This window comes from Gymnoscopelus braueri, assembly GCF_963280865.1.
Source record: "Gymnoscopelus braueri genome assembly, chromosome: 6".
Lineage (NCBI taxonomy): Eukaryota > Metazoa > Chordata > Actinopteri > Myctophiformes > Myctophidae > Gymnoscopelus > Gymnoscopelus braueri.
The window spans coordinates 5,670,294-5,691,090 of record NC_137607.1 but is presented as its reverse complement, the minus strand read 5'-3'; the positions used below and the strand labels follow the sequence as shown (position 1 = coordinate 5,691,090).

The 20,797-nt window shown below is 40.2% G+C and overlaps 2 protein-coding genes across 2 annotated transcripts; one reads left to right on the top strand and one right to left on the bottom strand.

Annotated features, from left to right (window-relative positions):
- Window positions 1-227: 227 nt before the first annotated feature.
- Window positions 228-2,051, bottom strand: LOC308086436 (sodium-dependent phosphate transporter 1-B-like; the record flags this gene model as incomplete). The annotated part of the gene is made up of 1 exon (XM_080429958.1): window positions 228-2,051. The coding sequence occupies one exon, from the start codon at window positions 2,049-2,051 to the stop codon at window positions 228-230; it is 1,824 nt and encodes a 607-aa protein (XP_080286084.1).
- Window positions 2,052-6,142: 4,091 nt separating this feature from the next.
- On the top strand, window positions 6,143-15,423 carry LOC308086435 (di-N-acetylchitobiase-like; the record flags this gene model as incomplete). Its single annotated transcript, XM_080429957.1, has 10 exons — window positions 6,143-6,167; window positions 6,464-6,493; window positions 7,147-7,229; window positions 8,028-8,169; window positions 8,851-9,062; window positions 9,407-9,578; window positions 9,967-10,058; window positions 10,525-10,686; window positions 11,170-11,350; window positions 15,410-15,423. 10 exons carry the CDS (start codon window positions 6,143-6,145, stop codon window positions 15,421-15,423), a joined length of 1,113 nt encoding a protein of 370 aa, XP_080286083.1.
- Window positions 15,424-20,797: the final 5,374 nt, after the last annotated feature.

Genomic DNA, 20,797 nt, shown 5'->3' with positions numbered 1-20,797 from the left:
TAGCAGTGGTTCTTCTTACAGGTCTGTTAAATGAACCCTGAGGATTTGACTTTGTAGATTGGGGTTTCAGAGATAAAATGGGGGGTCTGTGTCCGAATGCATATCTGTGTCCTTGAACTGGGCGTCCTTGAAATGAAAATAGGTTGGAAATCACTGACGTAAGCAATGTATTTCAGCCTCACATCCAGCGGGCTCTCCTCCCCCAACATGGGGTATTTCCCCAACACTCACAAGATGACATGGGTGAAGAGTGCCATGACGACAGCACTGATCAGGCCGGTGATTGGCACGGTTAAAATCCAGGCGAGAAAGATGTTTCGGAACAGGCGCCAGTCCACAGCCGTCCTAGAGCGCAGCCAGCCTACTGCCACCACAGAGCCCACCTGGCAGTGGGTGGTGGAGACGGGCAAGCCGATGTTAGAGGCAAACAACACAGTCAGGGCTGAGGCCAGTTCAATGCTGAAACCACTGGAAGGGGTGATAGGAGTCAGATCTCTGCCCAGGGTCTGCATCACTCTGCGGCCCCACACACACAGCCCGACCGCGATACCCGCTCCTCCATAGAGAAGCAACCAGATGGGAGTGCTGGCTTTTGATACCACACTACCAGTCGAGTACACTATCCACAGAGCGACCAGGGGGCCGACGGCATTACTGACATCGTTGCCTCCATGGGCGAAGGCTTCGAAGCAGGCGGTGACAATCTGGAGGAACTGGAAGAGAGTGGCGACCTCAGGCCTGTCTTTCTCCAGCTTGTTATCATCATCGTCTTTCACCATTTCCACCGCCACCTGGCCCTCTGGATTCAAGTGTTCAGGAGTTGAGTTGACGTGATTTGACTTGCAGTTCAGGCCGTCCAGTTGACTGCAGTCCAGGCCACCTGAACCCGGGCCCTCATCACCCTCGTCACAGGCACGGAATACCCCTTCCTTATGCTTGAGTCCACTGTGCATGCCAGTGATGGCCAAGGCATAGGAGGTGTAGCTGTTGTTTTGGCGCATAAGTTCCCTGTGGAGGTCAGAGTCCTTGCAAACAGTGTGGTAATGGCTGTTGCTGTTGCTAGGGATGTAAACTGGCATGTTGTTGAACTGGGCTTGATCGGGGGTGTCGGTTTGGCCATCGCTGTCCTGGACTTGTTTGTTAACCGCTGGTTGATCGGGGACACTGTTAGAAGCATCTTGGTCTGTGTCATCAGAATCTCCGATATCAGATACCACTCTGCGCTCTTCTGGGACAGGTTGGGGCTTAGCGGACAATTCAATCTTCCTTTTCAGGTATGGGCAGACAATAAACCAGACCAGAACAGCGGTGAGTCCAGCAGAGCCCAGAGCGACGATCAGATCACCCCACCAAGGGATCTTGTCAAATCCCAGCATCGGAGCTCCGGTGAACAGGATGGAGAACACGTTGACTCCCATGGTGAAGGCATAGAAGACAGGCAGGGACTTCAGTCCATTGGGCACGGGATCTTCCTTCTGCAAGATGAATCTGCGTACAATGTAGAAAATAATTCCTGACGTTATACCGGACAACAGGGGACTCAGGAACCAGGACACTACGATAAGAAGGAGTTTAAGCCAGTTGACCCCTTTCAGGCCTTTGGCGACCAGGGAGAAGCCAATAGTAGCACCAACAATGGAGTGGGTTCCAGAGATGGGAAGCTTAAAATAGGAGGCAGCCAGATGCCACACTGCAGAACCAACCATTGCACTAAAGGATCCAGCCATCAACAATTGCTCAGCGCCATGGTACACATTAACGTCAATGATGCCCTTCCGGATGGTGTCGCCCACTTTGGCCCCAATAAACACACACCCGAGAGTCTCGAACACAGAGGCCAGAATGCAGGCTTGTTTCAAGGTGACTACTCCAGAGCCTACAGCTGTGCCAAAGGAGTTGGCAACGTCATTGGCACCCACTGCAAAGGCTAGAATGAAGGCGACAATGAAGCCAAGAATCAGTAGCCAAAGGTACTCTGTCATCGGGCCCTGGATTGCTAAGGCTACTACTGTGCCCGCCAGTAGAACTGTAGCCGTAGTTGTTGAAACCATTGTTAGCGTTGACGAAATTGACTAACTTTACAATATTTATGGGAATTAATTTTCAAATTATTTCTAAGTCTATAAAGAGCAGCTATTCAAAAGATGTTTAGCTAGCAATTAAGCTCAGCCTGGGCTTATGAGGTTATGATATAATTAACATGATTACAAAAAGACCAAGAATCCCTTCGTTAAAAGAATAACTATATAGTTTGGTGACCCTTCTTCTTCCTTCTCAGCTCTTGACCTTTACTATCCGTTGCTTGCAGACAAAGACAGCTGTGTGACTGTGATCTGCATTTTTAAGGAACAAATGCATCAACACTGTGACGTCAGCTCTATGTCACAAACGCCAAGTCGTGACACACGCAACTTACATCATCAAGCTAAGGCAGAAAACAACAATAAACATATGCTATTTAAACACCAACAAGATGGGGTCTAATAACGGCTTGGCTTCACTGTGGATAACATTTTAGGAAAACAGTCATAGCTACATAGTACTGACCCATACCTTTCAAAATAAATGTATGTAGTCACTAAAGTATATTATTCCTACCACAAACCCCAAGTGGAATATGAAGTTCTCTTGGAGCTGAATTTAGCCTACTTGATATGTCCAGCAGATGGGAGTGTTCTACAGAGCAACTGATTGTGTGTAGGAGTGATGGGGGTACAAGCCTCACATGATGTCTTCAACAAGCAACACATGCACATACCTAACTTCCATACAAATGCAAGCGAGAAGGAGCCAAGTCTACATTTCGAGTTTTAGTCACTGCAGGACAGGGTAGATATTAGTTTTGATATTAGCATTGTTATTTATGTGTTACAAATATGAATTATGATGTTCTGTATGATGACACTGTATTTTGGCTGTCATCAAATGCTATTTTTGAGGAAAAGTCCTTTTTTAACAGTTTATACAAATGCATACTTTTAAAGGTGTAAGTAATATATATCGGTTAAAGTTTTTTGTTAAAACGTTAAAGCTCTTTATTCGGATAGTATTAATTGTTATAGTGTTTGTTCAGTAGGTCTCCCCGTCTATCCCACTCTTTAATGAACATAACATACATTTTCAGGTGGGTCACCAATTTCATCCAATCAGAATTATTTCCATAATCATAATTTTAATGTCAGGCCCAGTCCTAGGGCCCAAAGTTCGGGGAGCACTCATACATAGGTGCATTTCATGAACAGGCGATGTAGGCAAGTACTGCTGGGGCCCAGACCAATGAGGGCCCCCAAGAGCTCATTCAAGCCAGTCAGAAGGGGTTCCAACAATCTCAAGAATCACCTCTGCTCACAAAAGGCTTCATATTTAGTTTTGCTGTCCTTTCTGGTTGCCCTAGGTCCCTGCACCCTCTGACTGGTTGTTGAAGGCAGATCAGTACAGTAAGGTCTGATGCATGTACATGTGTCAGGCTTTATTACACGGCTTAGTTGAATGCGTGATTCTGATTGGTTAATTATTTTTCATTAATGACCACTGCTATCAATAACAGACCACTGCAGTCACCTGAAGCAACGGCGGTTCGAAGGCCAGAGACTATGTTTTCGCTCCGGTCCGCATGAAATTAATTTGCACGCACACTCCCAGTAAGCCAAGGAAGAAGCTCAGCCAAATTGGCCTCATGGTGGCGCTATGACAGGCCACTTCCCGTTTTGGCCACCTTGAACGGTGGGTCATACAATCCCCTGGATTCCTTGGGTCATGACGCAACTCCCCATACGAGGCTCTGGCCATTTTGCATTTTCTTCAAAACACACTTTTTGCTATTCACCTGTTTCCTAGGCTGTGTGTTTTCCACTTCCTGTCGGATTTCATTGGATATCATTAGTCATCTGACCAGTTTCATTGGATTTCATTGGATCAAATCGACAGGAAGTGGAACACACACAGGAAGTGAAAAGCCTAGGAAACAGGTGAATACTGCTGCTCCTACAGATTTTGTCCAAAACTCATGCACATGTGATCAAGATGGATCAGCCAGATTTTTCATATTCCATTCCAGCTGGCTATGACTGCCTTCCAAAGTTTGGCTTGGGTAGGTAACCCGGCCTGGCGGAGACCTGTGCACACTTTTGTAGCTACATTCTTGTTTACATTTAACTAAATGATAAATGTATTCATTAAGTAGCCGTCTAATAAGCAAGATAATGACTTTAGATGACTTTAGATTATTATCACAAAACGTATATTAATCAATGAAGCCCTATTTTATACTTTGTCTATATGAAAATAGTTGATCTACAAGCTCACAACGTGTAGATCAATTGACAATTTGTTAAAATGTTTGAAAACAAAAAACAGAAATAGGAACGTTCTGCATAATGAGTAGGCTACTTTTACTTTTGGTACATTATATATATATAACATTTTTAGTACAGGACTTTTATTCGTAATTTCTACATTGTGGTATTGCTTACTAAAGTAAATAATCTGAATACTTCTTCCACCACCAGTGCTCAAATGCTCTCACTAGACTGCCTAACTGTACAAAATAATATTAATTCTTCACAAGTAATTCAATTATAATACTCTGCAGCCACAGCAACGACCTCTGTCATTACTTCTGCTTTGAAGAATCCTGTCTTCTGCTGATGCCAGCATATCTTTTGTTAAATAATTATCACACATTAGTTTCATTTAGATTAAAAAAATGGGTTGTAAGGCGATTAGATAAGGTGCACATTAATGTATATTACAAAACAAATAACACCTCATGCCATAGGCCTATCACTGCCTGCTTTTAATCATGTTACTGTACTTGCCCAGCATGTTTATCTTCCTTTATCAAATCTCAACTAGCTGCTAAATACTTTTGATTACTTGCTTAACCTTTTTTCTGATTCCTCTAGCAGGTATAACAGAAGTACTGTCTGAATATAACAATGTCATACAATGTTTCAGGCAAAGACACAAGAATCAAGAAGGGTTTTATTTGTCACTTCCTACTTACAGTATACAGTAAAAGCAGCCAAAAAGTTGGTGGGACTGTGCAGAACTGTGCTAACATAATATATAGAATAATGTATAGAATAAATAAGAATAAAGTTAGAGTTAGAGTCTTGAAACATAAAAAACAGTACTGGGTTTGGTGATGTTCTATATTGTCTGAATCAGCTTTGTTTGTGTTCGTTTACGGGCTAAAAGAGTGACTTTGAGTGCTGTTTCACTGTACAATTTATGTCAATGAGGAGCATATTTTGAATTATCAATTTCTAATCAATGGAGCAATTATTGTTTTCTTGTCCACCTTTTGGAGTTACATCATGGCAAGGTAACTACACAATCCAAACCTCTAAAAGTGGTCTTGCCCTTTAAGCCCTTGGCTTGGAAATAGCTCAATTTTGCCTATTGCATGAGATAACAGATAACAATTTGCATGACTTAATTGGCAAATAAAAAGTAATTTACTTTACAAAACAGCACAGTTGGTAAATGATATATTGTCACACACACACACACACACACGCACACACACACACACACACACACACACACACACACACACACACACACACACACACACACACACACACACACACACACACACACACACACACACACACACACACACACACACACACACACATACCCATACACATACACATACACATACACATACACATGCACATTAAGGTAGTATTAAAACTCCAATCTAATTTGGATCACAAATAGTAAATGCTAAAATAGTTGTCAATCATTCACTTAAATGTCACTAAAATCGATGCGTAAATATGAAAATAATGCATACATTCATGTCGACGTCGTGCTATTATTATCAATATTGCTGGTTATTTTCTTATACCCCTGGCCTGTTTGCTGTGGTTCTGTGTTGGCTTAGCTGAGCATTTCCTTATCAGTCCTTCACACAAGGAGAAATGTTAAACTGGCCTGCGTGTTTGTGGAAAAGAAAGTAATCATAGTACATGTGTCCTTATGTTGACACAATTGATAATCTTTTGTGAAACAATCTTTAGCAAATACATCTTTTTTTTTTTTTTTTTTTACATACAGTATGTGGAAGATATGAGCACTGTGTGTGTGTGTATAAAAGTGTTTGTTACTCTCTTCCTTGCACACCACTGCAATCATGGGGAAGGCTCTGATTCTGACAGGTAAGTTAACTGAAATGTATGTTGTACTTTTAACTTTTTTGTAGTTAATGTAGTAGACCGACCATCTGAGAGCACCACAGTCCATTGACAGTTTTAAAAGTCTTTAAATATTTTTTCTTGACTTTTTATGCCATGTAGCACTTTGACATTAGTGTTGAATATAAAGTGCGTTACAAATAAAATGTATTATTATTATTACTAAGTAAGAGTATATGACTTAAGGTGTTAAGATACTATACGATTTTGATGGATTTAGTTTTTGGTTTAAGCTTACTATGTGTCGTGTTTTTCTACAGGTTTGGCTCTGCTGCTGCATGTGCAGCTCGGTGAGTTTTCTGAGTAGTTTAAAAAAAATGCACAATTCACAATGTTTTAATTGGACAGAGGACACCTTGCATGTCTTCATTATACAAGCAGTGGTGAACAGTTACGAAGTACAAGTTACATTTTGGAGTATCTGTGTTTATTTGAATTTCTACATTTTTATTGAATTATTTTTGGAACATTTCTAATTGTCAAGACAGTGATGCATTGATATGAAAATGTACTTTGTTTTGTTTGAATTCATATTTTTTAAAAGCATGTACTTCTGAGTACTTAAGTATCTTTAAAAGCAAGTACTCCAGTACTTCAACCCAAGCACAAATTTGACTTTCAATTGTAGTTGAGTAATATTTGACCAGGATTATCTATCCTTTGACTTAAAGTGCACGTAAAGTGAATTATAAGTACTGGGGTTGAGTAGCTTTGTCCCCCACTGATTGATATAAAACAGAAAATGTACTTTTAAAAAAAAAGTAAATGTTCTTAAAAGCATCTACTCCTGAATACTCCAGTACTTTTATTCAAGTACAACTTTCACTTATAGTTGAGTGTTGACTCAAGTGCTGGGGTTGACTTGAGTACTGTGAGTAAAGTAATTAAACTAAAACAGCCTGGATTTCATTCTAAATGCTCTGGTTCCTTCTCTGTCTGCTAGCTTTCCAGTATCCCACAGCAGACGTTTGTCCATGTGAGCACCAGGAACTCTGCAATGTGATTCAGGGTGAAAGGGAGTTTGAGGTAAAGTAGACGGGAGACGACAGAATGGTTTGTTTCAGTGGATCCCCCATGATGAGTGGGCTCTAGGGGGTCCCAGCTGAATTAATTCATCATCTAAATCAGTTTAACCCCTTTAACCCTGTTTCACACTTAGCCGTTCTCTTATGGGGGTCCCTGGCTGGCCCAAGCTCTTGTTAGATGGGGGTTTGCAGCCAAATACCTGTCAATTCCACACAAATTACCAGCAGCAGCAAGTATTCATCAGTGTTTCTCAAAGTGGGCTCCAGTGTTCCAGCCAGTGACCTCTTTGATACTCTATTTACTATAAGTTATCACAATGATACGATCCCTGGGGGACCCCCGGTCTACTAATTATTGTGGGTCTGTGGGACATACTGTGTAATATTGTCCGGGTCATTACAGCATTTATCTACAGTATTTGGAATCTACCACTCAAAAATGAAAGCTGCTGGGCCCTAGCGCCCAAGGATATTTTGGAGCGCAACCAAAAGTAATCAGAAACAGCATTTATTAACTCTAAAGTACATAAATACATACAGTTGAGATACATTTCCGGCGACTACAGCACATAATCTTTGCCGCCAGTGTCAGGGGCAGACTTGAACACTTTGTGTGAATTGGGATTGCGCCAGCCTAACTGTAACATCACCAATTTCACTCATTTCTGATAGTTCTGAGACTGGATTATTGCGATGAGATTTGACACACCTAATATTTTCAATGAATTTCTTTATACAGCTTGAAAAGGAACGGTGATTCATACATACTGTATCTGTTAACAGTATTGTCTGTTTCCAGGTGTATGTGTTTGATGTTGGTGGCAAGAACTGGCAGTCATATGATTGGAAAATCGTGACAACAGTGGCCATGTTTGGTCCTACATACGATGCTGAGCTCATGTGTCACGCTCATTCCAAAGGAGCACGAGTAGTCCTCAGAGGTACATTTATAACCACTAAACATGCTATCAACAAAGACAAACATAATATTGTAGTGTCTGTGTCCATTATTGCGTTAAATTTAAAGTTATTTGCCATGGGGAAAGTGTTGGGGGTTTATGTGTTATTTGTGATTAATGTTTTAAACTTCATTTCAAACTGTGTTTTATGTGTGTAGGCTATTTTACTTGTCTGTATCAGGACTCAGGAGTTGAGTTATGGAGACATAATTGTGCAGTGTTGCAAATAATGCAATACGTGTATCTGATTTAATTATTCAATGAAGATAAAGTTCACTATTTTGTGACTTCATCATCTTTGATTAACTCATTCGCTCTGCCAAACATTTCATGATTGTGTTTTTGAGGAGAAAGGGATTCTTTCTTTTATTTTACCAAAGCTAACCAAATACTTCCTCATTATACCCAGTACTTTTTTTTTTAAATATTTATTTTACTTCCTGGACCACTATGTCCAGTACAGTGTTATAATTTTTCAGTCCACAAAAATGCGGACTCATCTTCAACATTTTTAACACCTCTTAAACACCTCTTAAACCCTCTTTTCTTATGGCAAAAAATACTTTCAAATGGGGGTCTGTGGCCAAATACATGATTTTTTTTTTGAGAACCTGTGGTATATGCTCATAACGTTCCTTCACCATCTTGCTATGACTACTGTAGGTATTCCTGCTTCTCTGGCCGCTCTGCTGACCCCTGCCAGCAGGACAGCCTGGATCACAGAGCAGATCGACTTGGCCAAGAAGCAGTTCATGGATGGAATCAATCTGGACATTGAAGAACCAGTGGCTATGAACTCACCAGAGTACCACGCCCTGACCGCCCTGGTCCAAGAGACCACTGAGGCCTTCCACCAGGCCATCCCCGGGTCCCAGGTACAAACAACATCTTAACAGTGAAAGAGTAACTCAATTATTATTCGAAAACTTTACAAATGTATTTGTAGGTTTCAATTATTATTAAAAACATACATTAATCAATTACGCACTATTTTATGCTTTGGATATTTGGAAATAGCCTATCTACAAGCTCACAAAACGTGCTCTGCTATTTTCGAAACATTTGAGTACTTTATTGGTTCTGCAAGTATATATATTGAAGCCATTACTTTAATTCATACTTTTAATCAAGTCAACTTTTGAACACAAACCTTTTATATTGTGGTTAGGGTTGTTAGTATTGGAGTATTTCTTAACCACTGCCTTCTCCTGACCATTAGGTGTCATTTGATTTCGCCTGGTCCCCAAATCACATCGACGGGCGTTACTATGACTATGCCGCCATTGGGGAGGCCGTCGACATTGTGTTTGTGATGTCCTATGACGAGCAGAGCCAGATCTATGGCGAATGCATCGCAATGGCCAACGCTCCATTCTTCAAAACTCTGAAAGGTTGGTTGGTTGTAATGATTCATACTACAGGCTGTAACTATCCAATATCTTCTTAGCGATTATTCTATTAGAGATTCTATTCGATAACGTTTTTGTTGAATGGAATAATTGATTATATTTATATAATATATATCTTTTATATAAATCAATGAATCAATGTATAGCCCACCTACTAATTGTACATTTTATACAATATAATTGACAAAATCAATCAGTGCGATTAATCACTTAAGCTGTATTTTACAATTTGTACAAATGTCGGTTTCTATATATTTTCGGTTAACTGCCTGGCGCTATTACTAATGAGCCTCATCCTAAACCCATGCAACACATTTGATACATTTGATTCATGAACACCATGTCTGCATATTGTGGTCTTTCTTAACAGGCTACAGAGAATATTTGGATATGAAGATCGATCCCAAGAAGATTGTGATGGGAGTACCCTGGTATGGCTATGATTATCCCTGCGAGAGCCTCGTGGTAAGAACAAACAGTCCATTCTGTGATGGGGTTTCTCTTCTGTTGTAATTAAATCTATAAGTCTTATAGTAGACTACTTTTGAAATATCCATGTTATATGGAGTCTGAAATTACAGATATAAAATTAACAGTACAATTCATCACTTATATATTATTACTGTCTTATTTCACATTCTCAATCATACACATTAATTCCAGGGATACCAGTATATTTGTGCAGGGGTGCAAAGAGTTTGATCTCTGCACACTGTTGGTTAAACAGTGCGTTGGGACCCATTCTTTAGAGGCCACGAGTAAACACGGCTGCCGTGTTAAGTGGTCAGATGGGTGGGCCACGAACACTTGAAAGATCTTCAAGTGGGCCCTGATCCAGAAAGGTTTGGGAACCGCTGGTCTATAATGTTAAAGCCCAAACATAAAAAGTGAACACAGATCTACCATCATGTCTTCTCCTGTCATGTAGGACGGTGTGTGTTCTCTTGCCAAAGTGGAGTTCCGTGGAGCACCATGCAGCGACGCCGCTGGTAAACAGATGCCCTTCAGCTGGTTGATGAAGCAGGTCAAGAAGTCCATCTCCGGCTATAGCTATAGCTATCTGCAGCAAGCACCATACTTCAACTACGAGGTACGGTTACGGTGGTTACCTTAAGTGCTTACATAGATGTTTATCATGTTCTGTCCTGTTGAAAGGTGCACTCACTAGGTGTGCTAAGTGCTAAAGTAACTGCCCCCCCCCCACCCCCGATCCTATTGAAAAACCAGGTGAAAATCAAAATCATAACTTCAAAAGAATGCCAAAGAAATTGTCAAAAGCAAGAAAATAGCCGATGTCGGAGTGAGAAGTTAATCTTTCGTTAACATACGTAGATGTTATTTACTAGATCTACCCACTCCTGCATAGTGGAGGACTCGGGAACAACCAACGCCTTGTGAATACGTTCCTAAAGGCTAAAATGACAAACAAATATCCATTAGATCGCCTTGCCTGGAAATCCACATGTCCTATACATGGAACAATGCACGGGCAGATCAATATTAAGTATGCTACTGTATGTAATGCTTTATGGATACTAACTTCTGAATTATAATTATCATTTTTCCCACCCAGGATGATGAAGGAAAGCTCCACCAGGTGTGGTTCGATGACCCACAGAGCATTTGCGTCAAGGGGGCCTTGGTGGGTATTGAGAGGATGAGGGGCATTGGCATGTGGAACGGCGACCAATTGGACTACAGCGACGACCTGGTGGCTAAGATCCAGACCACACTGATGTGGAATGCCCTCCGATGTGCAGATATCCATTTTCCTCATTTGCATATTCCTCATTTGCATTTGTAATGCAAATGTGACCCTAAAGACAAATGTCTCGATTGATTAATTGATTGATTTATCCACCAGTATTGATCATTTGAATCAAAAAAAAATGTGCTTTGGTATATATCTTCAGAAATAAAATCATCAGATTAGAAAAAAAGATGATCTATTGTAGTAGTAATCATTGTGACCTTTTTTCCGCAGTGCTTTAACATGGTAAAAGTAACTTACAATAACGATACAATAAATACATTATAGTATTAATTATATCATTATCACCTGAAGAGAGAGGATGCACTAACAGTGGTAAACAAAAACCCCTGGCCATGTAAAAGAGCGCCACGTCGTCATTCAAAATGGTTCAAAGTGATAACAAATATTTCAATATTTACACACCTTAAAGCTCAACCCATATATCATATACCTATTGGAAATCCATCTGAAGGTTAATCAGCCAAACAAGATTCAGAAGTCATCAGAAACAACTGGATTGGATAGATTTTTCACAAGCTAGAGAGGCACTGTTCTTATCAGGAAAGGGGTTCCATTTGTGGCCACCAAGGTTCTTTCAGTTCACTTCTATTACAAGTTTTGGAAAACTCTTGGGCTATAAACTAAACCTCTTAAAAAGTCTATAATTTCCTGTGAACAGAATAGCCAAACAATGCAGCTTACAGTCAATTCCATTTCAAGGTTGAACGTGATCAGTGTACTTATGAGTATAGGGTTACTAGCTCATGAAAATAAATTTAAACCTCTTTTGGATTGCACAAAGAAAGATTTGGAACGCTGGTCAAACATTCCTTTCTCTATATTGTGGGTCGTATCAACTCTGTCAAAAGGAATATAGTGCCCAGATTTTCATACTTATTGTCTCCGCCAGGCCGAAAGGCGGCCGATTTGTGCTAACATTTTTGGACAGTACTCCTACAGATTTTGTCCAAAAATCCTGCATATCGGTACACAGTATCTCTATACTCATTAAATGAAACAAGACTTCCATCCTGATTGGCTAAAATTGGCTTCCAAAGTTTGCAGGAGTACTCCGTTTTGAACAAAATAATCATGAACACAGCATGCAATTTCCGTGAAATTTTGTACGCACATTCCCACTAGGCTGAGGAAGAAATGCCACTTGAAAATTTTCAAATCAGCCGTATGGTGGTGCTATAATGGGCTGATTCGTGTTTTTACCTATAACTGTACATTTTTCACATCTGTTTTTTATAGCGCCACCAGGAGGCCGACTTATGTAAAACCATTTTTGGATATTAAGCCTCCAGATTTGATCAAAATTTCACGCAAATCGATAATTTCTTTGTTGTTGTTGCTACAATGTTGAGGAACCAAAATCTAATAAGATGTAACAAATGCACAAACTTGAATGTTGAATCTTAACCAGACAAAACAAAGGGTGTTGAGGTCTAACAGCGACAGCCTGTCTGTCAGTGTTGCCTGCAGTAAAACTGTGCGTGAGAACTATGAGTTGTCCCGATATCCATACCAAGGGATGTACTTAGAGTACCAAAAGTAAAAGTACTCAATTTCAAATGTGACAATTTTTTTAAGAAATAGCAGTGCTACACTGTACAAGCTCACAGCTTGGCTAATTTGAAGCATAAAATAGAGGTTAAGTGGTTAATGTACGTATGTTTTGTAATCATCTAAATCTGCAATTTTCAAATACTGTAATAATAGTGGAGTAAAAAAAGTATATTATTTGCCTCTGAGATGTAGTGGAGTAGAAGTTTAAATGAATAAACAATGGAAATACTCAAGTAAAGTAAAAGTACTTCAAGATTGTAGTTAGTACTGTATCTGAGTAAATATAATTACATTCCATCACTGGATACCAGTATCTGAAATGCCTCCGGTACAGCCTCAAATGCTGGACTGGGTATCAGTAAGTGCACAAGTGTCTAACCCAGTGTTGCCATGACTGCTTATTATAAGCATTATAAGCGACTTGTTCTTCTATAAAGTTGCTTGTAAATATCGGTGGTCGTATCGCAGATTCGCAACACGTTGTGAGCTTGTAGATTGGCTATTTTCAAATGTATACGTTTAAAGTGTTCATGTGGCCTATAGTCACTTCTTTTGGGCTTGTTTTCATGGCTGTTCATTTCTCTCTGGCAACAGTTACGGTGGTCTAACAGACGTGCAGTGCTGTCAGAGTTAGTCATGTAATATAATTGTCAAAATTGTCACTCATTCTATATATATTTGTTCATGTTTTACCAAAGGGTTTAACCTGAGCCAGGCATATGTAAGTGAGTCGGAGTGGCTTATTGTCCATACCAACAGTGAAACAAGGGTGTCTATCCCCTTTACAATACGTTAGAAGACCCTTGAGGGATGTATTGCTGAGGTAAAGAACCACACCTACACAGTACTGTCAACCCCAGTAATTTCCACTCGTCTTGGTTACCTAACTCAGTGGTTCTCAACCCGTGGGTCGGGACCCCCAGAGGGGTCCCCAAATTATTTAGGGGGGTCCCCAGATGATTATCTTAATGTCCAACATTGTTTCCTCACTCAACAGTAAACAAACCAACATATAGTATAAGTGTATACAGGGTCTGCACATTTCTAAAGTGACAATTTAAGGACTTTTAAGACCTTTTTAATACCTCAAAAATACATTTTAATAAACCGATAACAAGACCATCACTACGTCAAAAGTAACCAAGAAACTATACTATTAAAAATGGTCAAACATTGTCAAATATTACCTAAGAAAGAGGCAAAGATTGTGAAAATAGCTGATCTACAAGCTCACAGGCCTAGTGAGCTTGTAGATCGGCTATTTTAACAATATTTATCTTTGGAACGGAGTCTACTCCCACAATTCTAAGTGCTTGTCAGGGTGGGGGGTCCCCAGTTCAAATGATGATTATTTTGGAAGGTTGCGGCCTGAAAAGTTTGGGAACCCTTGACCTAACTCATGCTTCTCATACGCTGAGTTGCCTACAGTATATCGAACCCAGAACCTTGCAATTCAAAGGTGAGCAATCTACTGACAGAGCTACCCGGGCGCAAATACTGTACAACAATGATAGCACTCATATCACATCAATATAAGCATAGTATAGTGTACAGCTGTGTCGTTTTTTTTATTTCTATTTTTATGCACTAGCATCAGATCGATACTCTGTGTATTAGAATGAATTGGTATCGTGAAGGAAAAATTTAATCGTAGGTACCCTCACAAAAAACATGCAGTAATCCTGGTCACTAGACTGCCTCCCCCTGGCCAGCCGGGGCGCCTGATGGAGGGGAAAGGAACTGGTTTGTTCCTTCCACGCGCTACTTCCAACCAGGGAAACTCTCCCCTGTCAGGTGACAAGAAGATCAGTTGGCTCTCATGCATTGAAGGAGGCATGAGCTCGGCCCTGGCCTCCCTACGTTGGCAGAGGGAAGGTAGTGCCCAGGATTACATAGACAATTGTCACTGGGTGTAAAAAATGGGGTTACAAAATCGTGGGATAAAAAAAAAAAGAATGTCCAGTTCTGCCAAAACCAATTGGAATCTATATGCAACATCAGCTCATATTGGGTTTGATCAACAAGGCAGAGGCATCATTTACAAACACACATGGTCTAATCCACGTGACATGATGATTACTGTACAAAGACTGCTCTATCTCTGGGCTACACCTGCCTGCTCATTACAGGCTAACCTAATACGAAACATGAACCCAGGGATATCTTCTACCTTGCTGGAATGCAGCCACAGACCCTGCCTCTATATAAACCACAGAGATGATCCCAGTTGCCTCATAAGAAGGACCAGTCCCTCACTAAGAAACGGGTAAGTCATGACTATACTCTTCTTTATTAACAAATAACATATTTTGGTGCTGCGTTGTTATCAAATCAGAGGCAATATGATATTGAATAAAGTGTTTGAATTTTTTGTGTAAGTGAGGTCCATAATGGCTCTTGTAATAGGTTGGCATGTACTGTACTTAAAGAAAAAAATGCTTTATTGAAACCTTAAAAGCGTCATACTGTATACTCTTTATTATTTCAGGTTACTACATATAAAGGGAGTACATACTGTAACAAACAATGGCTCGATTAATCATCGTGGCTGGTAGGTAGAAATCTCACCAATCATTGTTAATCAAATTAAATCTAATATTCCTTTAACACTATAATATATATACAGTAACTCTATGGTGCAGTTACTCATATAAATGTTCTCCTTTTAGGACTAACCCTTTTAATCTGTCTTCAAGTGGGTACGTGTCCATTAAGAAATGGATTTAATTCATTCATTCATTATTTCATTTCACCCATTAAGACCTGAAGCCGATTCTAGAAATGTCTTGTAAATTCCAACAATATTCTGAAAAACATATGTTTCTATATCAGTGGTTCTCAAACTTTTTCATGTCAAGGACCCCCAAAATGATATGTATTTGACCGCGGACCCCCATCTCAAAATATTTTGTTCCAGGGACCCCCCAGAAGCAAAAATTTGAGTTAAAAATGTTCGCTTAAAAAGAATAGATATTCAAAGATTTGCACACATGTTCACGATTTTTCATAAATAGCAGATCTACAAGCTCGTAGCGCGGCACCGAGTGCCGCGCTACGAGCTTGTAGATCTGCTATTTTTCTGCTATATTTTAGCTCAAATTAAAAAGTGACACAGATGCGTTCCAGGTCTTAATGGGTTAAATAAGAATTGACAAGCACGATTCCATCTTTAAAATGAAATGTCTCTCATTAGAGAAGTTTCTTATTTACTTATTTACTTTTTTTTGTTGAAAAGTGTCGTCCACCAAACCACTGCTGTGTTACTTCACCAACTGGGCCCAGTACAGACCTGGCCTCGGAAAATACCTGCCTGCTGACATTGACCCCGCGCTCTGCACACACCTGATCTACGCCTTCTCAATCATCAACCAACACAACCAGCTGGACACCTATGAGTGGAACGATGAGGTTCTCTACAAGGACTTCAATGGACTCAAGAACGGGTGAGTTGTGCTCTACATTAGTGATTCTCAGTATAGGGGTGTGCCGATACACTAATTTCATGAAACGATACGATAGTGGGCTCACGACATCGATACGATATCGATACATACGATATATGGCACTTTTTTATTATGAAAATATATGGGCGGGGGGGGGAAGATTATGAAAATATATGGGGAGGAAAAAAAGCTTATGAAAATATATGGGGAGGAAAAAAAGCTTATGAAAATATATGGGAGGGGGGGGGGAAAGCTTATGAAAATATATGGGGAGGAAAAAAAGCTTATGAAAATATATGGGGGGGGGAAAAGCTTATGAAAATATATGGGGAGGAAAAAAAGCTTATGAAAATATATGGGGGGGGAAAAAAGCTTATGAAAATATATGGGGGGGAAAAGAAAATGCATACAAATACTTCTGTTTTTGCATTATTATTATTGCAAAAAAAAAACAACGATATTTTTTCCCCCCCAAAACGATACATATCGTCAAGAAAACATATCGCGATATGTCGCGGGACGATATATCGGCACACCCCTAATTCTCAGCCGTTTTCATTTCAAGAACCCCCAGTTTGTACATGCAGTAGGACACGGCCCCCCATTTGATACTATTTGCTATCTCTGGGACCCAACACTCTAAAATCCTCAGTGTTCATTTAAGTCCACATGGCTTTATCTTGCCCTCCGCCTTAGCCCTTATGCCTAAACTATTTTTAAATGTTTTTCAAAATAGTAAAAAATGCCAAAAAAGTTCAGGCATAAGGGGGTAAGGCTTGACTATTATAAATCAAAAGTAAAGTTGCACTGTTATTTTTGTTATCTTTTCACACGTGCGTGTGCGTGTGCGCGTGCGTGTGCGTGTGCGCGTGCGCGTGCGTGTTAGGAAACCGCTGGACCGATCAGTGTCAAACTTTGCATGCACGCTGCCAGTAGGCCCAGTAGAAGACACTACCTAATTCTTCAAATCGGCCTCATGGGGGCACTATATCAGGCAGCATTTGGGCCTGTAGGGCATAGCAATATTTATATCAACTATTTTAAGCCTAGAATCAAGCCATCCAGGCTCCTGGTGAATCATGACCATAAAACATTTGATTCTGTGAATTTCCTTTTTTAGAATATTTAATTATATGATATAACATATTTAATATTATATCATTTGTGAAACGTAGCACATGTTCCATAAAGTCTTTGCATATCTACTTTTTAGTAACTCTGGGCTGAAAACCCTGCTGGCTGTTGGTGGGTGGAATTTCGGATCTACACAGTGAGTTCAAAAGACTTCAGCAGTATGAATTCATAACGCTGTTGGATAACAGCCTTGTTACATTTTTGTTGCTATTAATCAAGAAAATGACAAACAATTGAGGTGTTTTTTTCTGTTGTTTTATGATCTCTGTAGATTTACCAAAATGGTTTCATCCGCTGCCACCCGCCAGACATTCATTATGTCGGCCATTGCTTTATTGAGAAAGCACGGTTTTGATGGCCTAGACTTGGACTGGGAGTATCCTGGGGCACGAGGAAGCCCTCCAGAGGACAAGCAGAGGTTCACCATGCTCTGCAAGGTCTGCTGGAGAGTTAAAAACTGCTGAGATGATGCAGTTCTTTATCTGTTATAAGCAGTGGTGGAAAAAGTACTCACATTTTGTATTTAAGTAAAAGTATCAATACTGCAATACGGAAATACTCTGTTACAAGTAAAAGTCCGGAATTCAAAATGTACTTGAGTGAAAGTACAAAAGTATTGGTATCAAAGTGTACTTAAAGTACCAAAAGTAGAACATGCTCATTATGCACAATGTCCCATTTCACAGTTTTTAAATGTATAAAATGCATACAAATCTTTTGAAAATAGCCGATCTACAAGCTCACAATGTGTCGCATCGCGACGCATTGTGAGCTTGTAGATCGGCTATTTTCAAATGGCCGAAATGTATAGTGGGCTGAAGTGGTTTTGTAATAATAATCAAAATCTACAAAGTAACTGGTAACTAAAGTTTTCAAATAATTGTAGTGGAGTAAAAGTACAATATTTGACTCTGAGATGTAGTGGAGTAGAAGTAAAATTCATGTTCATGCTTATCGCACATTTTCTATTTGGATGTAGGAATTGCGTGCTGCCTTTGAGGAGGAAGGAGATCTCAACGGAAGACCAAGACTGCTGCTCACAGCTGCGGTTGCTGCTGGGAAGGGACATGTTGACAGTGGTTATGAGATTTCTAATATCGCTATGTGAGTTCATGTGACAAGGTGTTTTCTAACAAGCTCTTCATTCCATAATTGCACTCATATCACATCAATATAGGCATAGTATAGTGTACAGCTGTGTCGTTTTTTTATTTCTATTTTTATGCACTGGCATCAGATCGATACTCTGTGTATCAGAATGAATTGGTATCGTGAAGGGAAAAATCACACCCAGTCTGAAGTGGGCGGTGTGGTCATCACAGTGGTCATCACAGTGATGGATGGAAGCTCACTTAATTTTTTTTTTTTTGAAGTGCATAGTCCTATTTATAGGTTATTAATGTCATCATGTGTCTCGCTAGCCAATCACAGTGCTGAATAGAGTCAGCCAATAGAGTCAGCCAATCACAGTACAGCTAGGGGTGTACTAATGAGCCAATCACAGTACAGAAAATGTGTACTAATGAGGTGTCCCAACCCCACTTATAGGGGCGGCTACACCGCCCAAAAATGGAATCGGATCATATATGGGTTTGATCAACAAGTCAGATGCATCCTTTACAAACACACATGGTCTAATCCAGTGGTTCTCAAACTTTTTCATGTCAAGGACCCCCAAATTGACACTTATTAGCTCGCGGACCCCCATTTGAAAAGATATGTCACGGACCCCCCATAAGAGATGATTTTGACAGCTCTAGCAGTCAATTCTCAACCATTTTAATTGAACGACCCCCAGTTGGCATGCACATGGCTACGGACCCCTATTTTATGGCATTTCTATCTCTTGGACCCCAATTCATATTGTAAAATTAATGTTCATGTAACATAAGGGTCCATTTGGTTCCTAACTATCCATCATTTAGCTGGGGACCCCCTGGAACTCCCTCAAGGACCCCTGGGGGTCCCCGGACCCCACTTTGAGAACCAATGGTCTAATCCACGTGACATGATGATTACAAAGACTGCTCTATCTCTGGGCTACACCTGCAGGTACCTGGACTTTATTCATATCATGACGTATGACTTCCACGGACCATGGGAGACATTCACTGGCCACAACAGTCCTCTGTACCCCAGTTCTGCAGAAGAGGAAAATACTCAAAATGTGGTGAGTAGAAATATCAGAACCCAGGAACACTTTATGTATGAGTTCTATATCAAAACACAGTATGTTTTGATAGAACCCATTGCATATGATGGACTCTGCTTGGGTGTACTCGGTCTGCAAAGCGGTAACACAGGGTGCAGTGCTTGGTCCCCATTGTTCACCATCTATATAAAGAAGTCATTTTCATGCGGTATTCTGTTCAGAATACCTTTTATCAGCAGAAACGAAATGCAAAAATGTCACTGAGCTCATTATCTCAGTATTATAAGTGATGAATCCCTCACTTTTAACCCACTGAGACCTGGAACGCATCTGTGTCATTTTTTGATTTGAGCTGAAAAGCATTATTTTACACTTTGGCTATTCAAAAATAGCAGATCTACAAGCTCATAGCGCGGCACCGAGTGCCACGCTATGAGCTTGTAGATCTGCTATTTTTGAAAAATCGTGAAAATGTGTGCAAATCTTTGAATATATATTATTAACTAAAATCTTTGCTTCTGGGGGTACCTGGAACAAAATATTTTGAGATGGGGGTCGGCGGCCAAATACATATCATTTTGGGGGTCCTTGACATGAAAAAGATTGAACATCACTGATACAGAAACATACGTTTTTCAGAAAACTGTTGGGATTTAGAAGACATATTTTGTAGAATCGGCTTCAGGTCTTAAAGGGGTTAAGTCACACAAAGTAAGAAGGAACCCTATAACCCTTTACTTAATATTTTAGAAATAACTTGTGCTTTTCTTTTGCTTTCTTATGCTTCATAATAACAAATTGTAAACTCTTGGATCACCGAGGTAAAATATGCTCAGATGAGCTGGCCTGTGCTGGACACTCGTACACCTTCAGTTATAAGACTATTCTTGGTCTGCTTCTTCCATCCTATACCTAAATGTGTAGTTCTTGCAGAAAAGTACTGGACACAATGTTTTTACTACAGTAGGCCTTGAAAAATAGATCCTTAACCCTAACCCTAAAGGACCACTTCACCCATTTTCATCCTACCTTCATATAATTGGTCCTCACTATTGCTCATTGTCTCCGCCAGGCCGAAAGGCATGGCGAGAGAGTATGTTTTGCCCCCTGTCCGTCCGTCCGTGTGTCCGTCCGTCCGTGTGTCCGT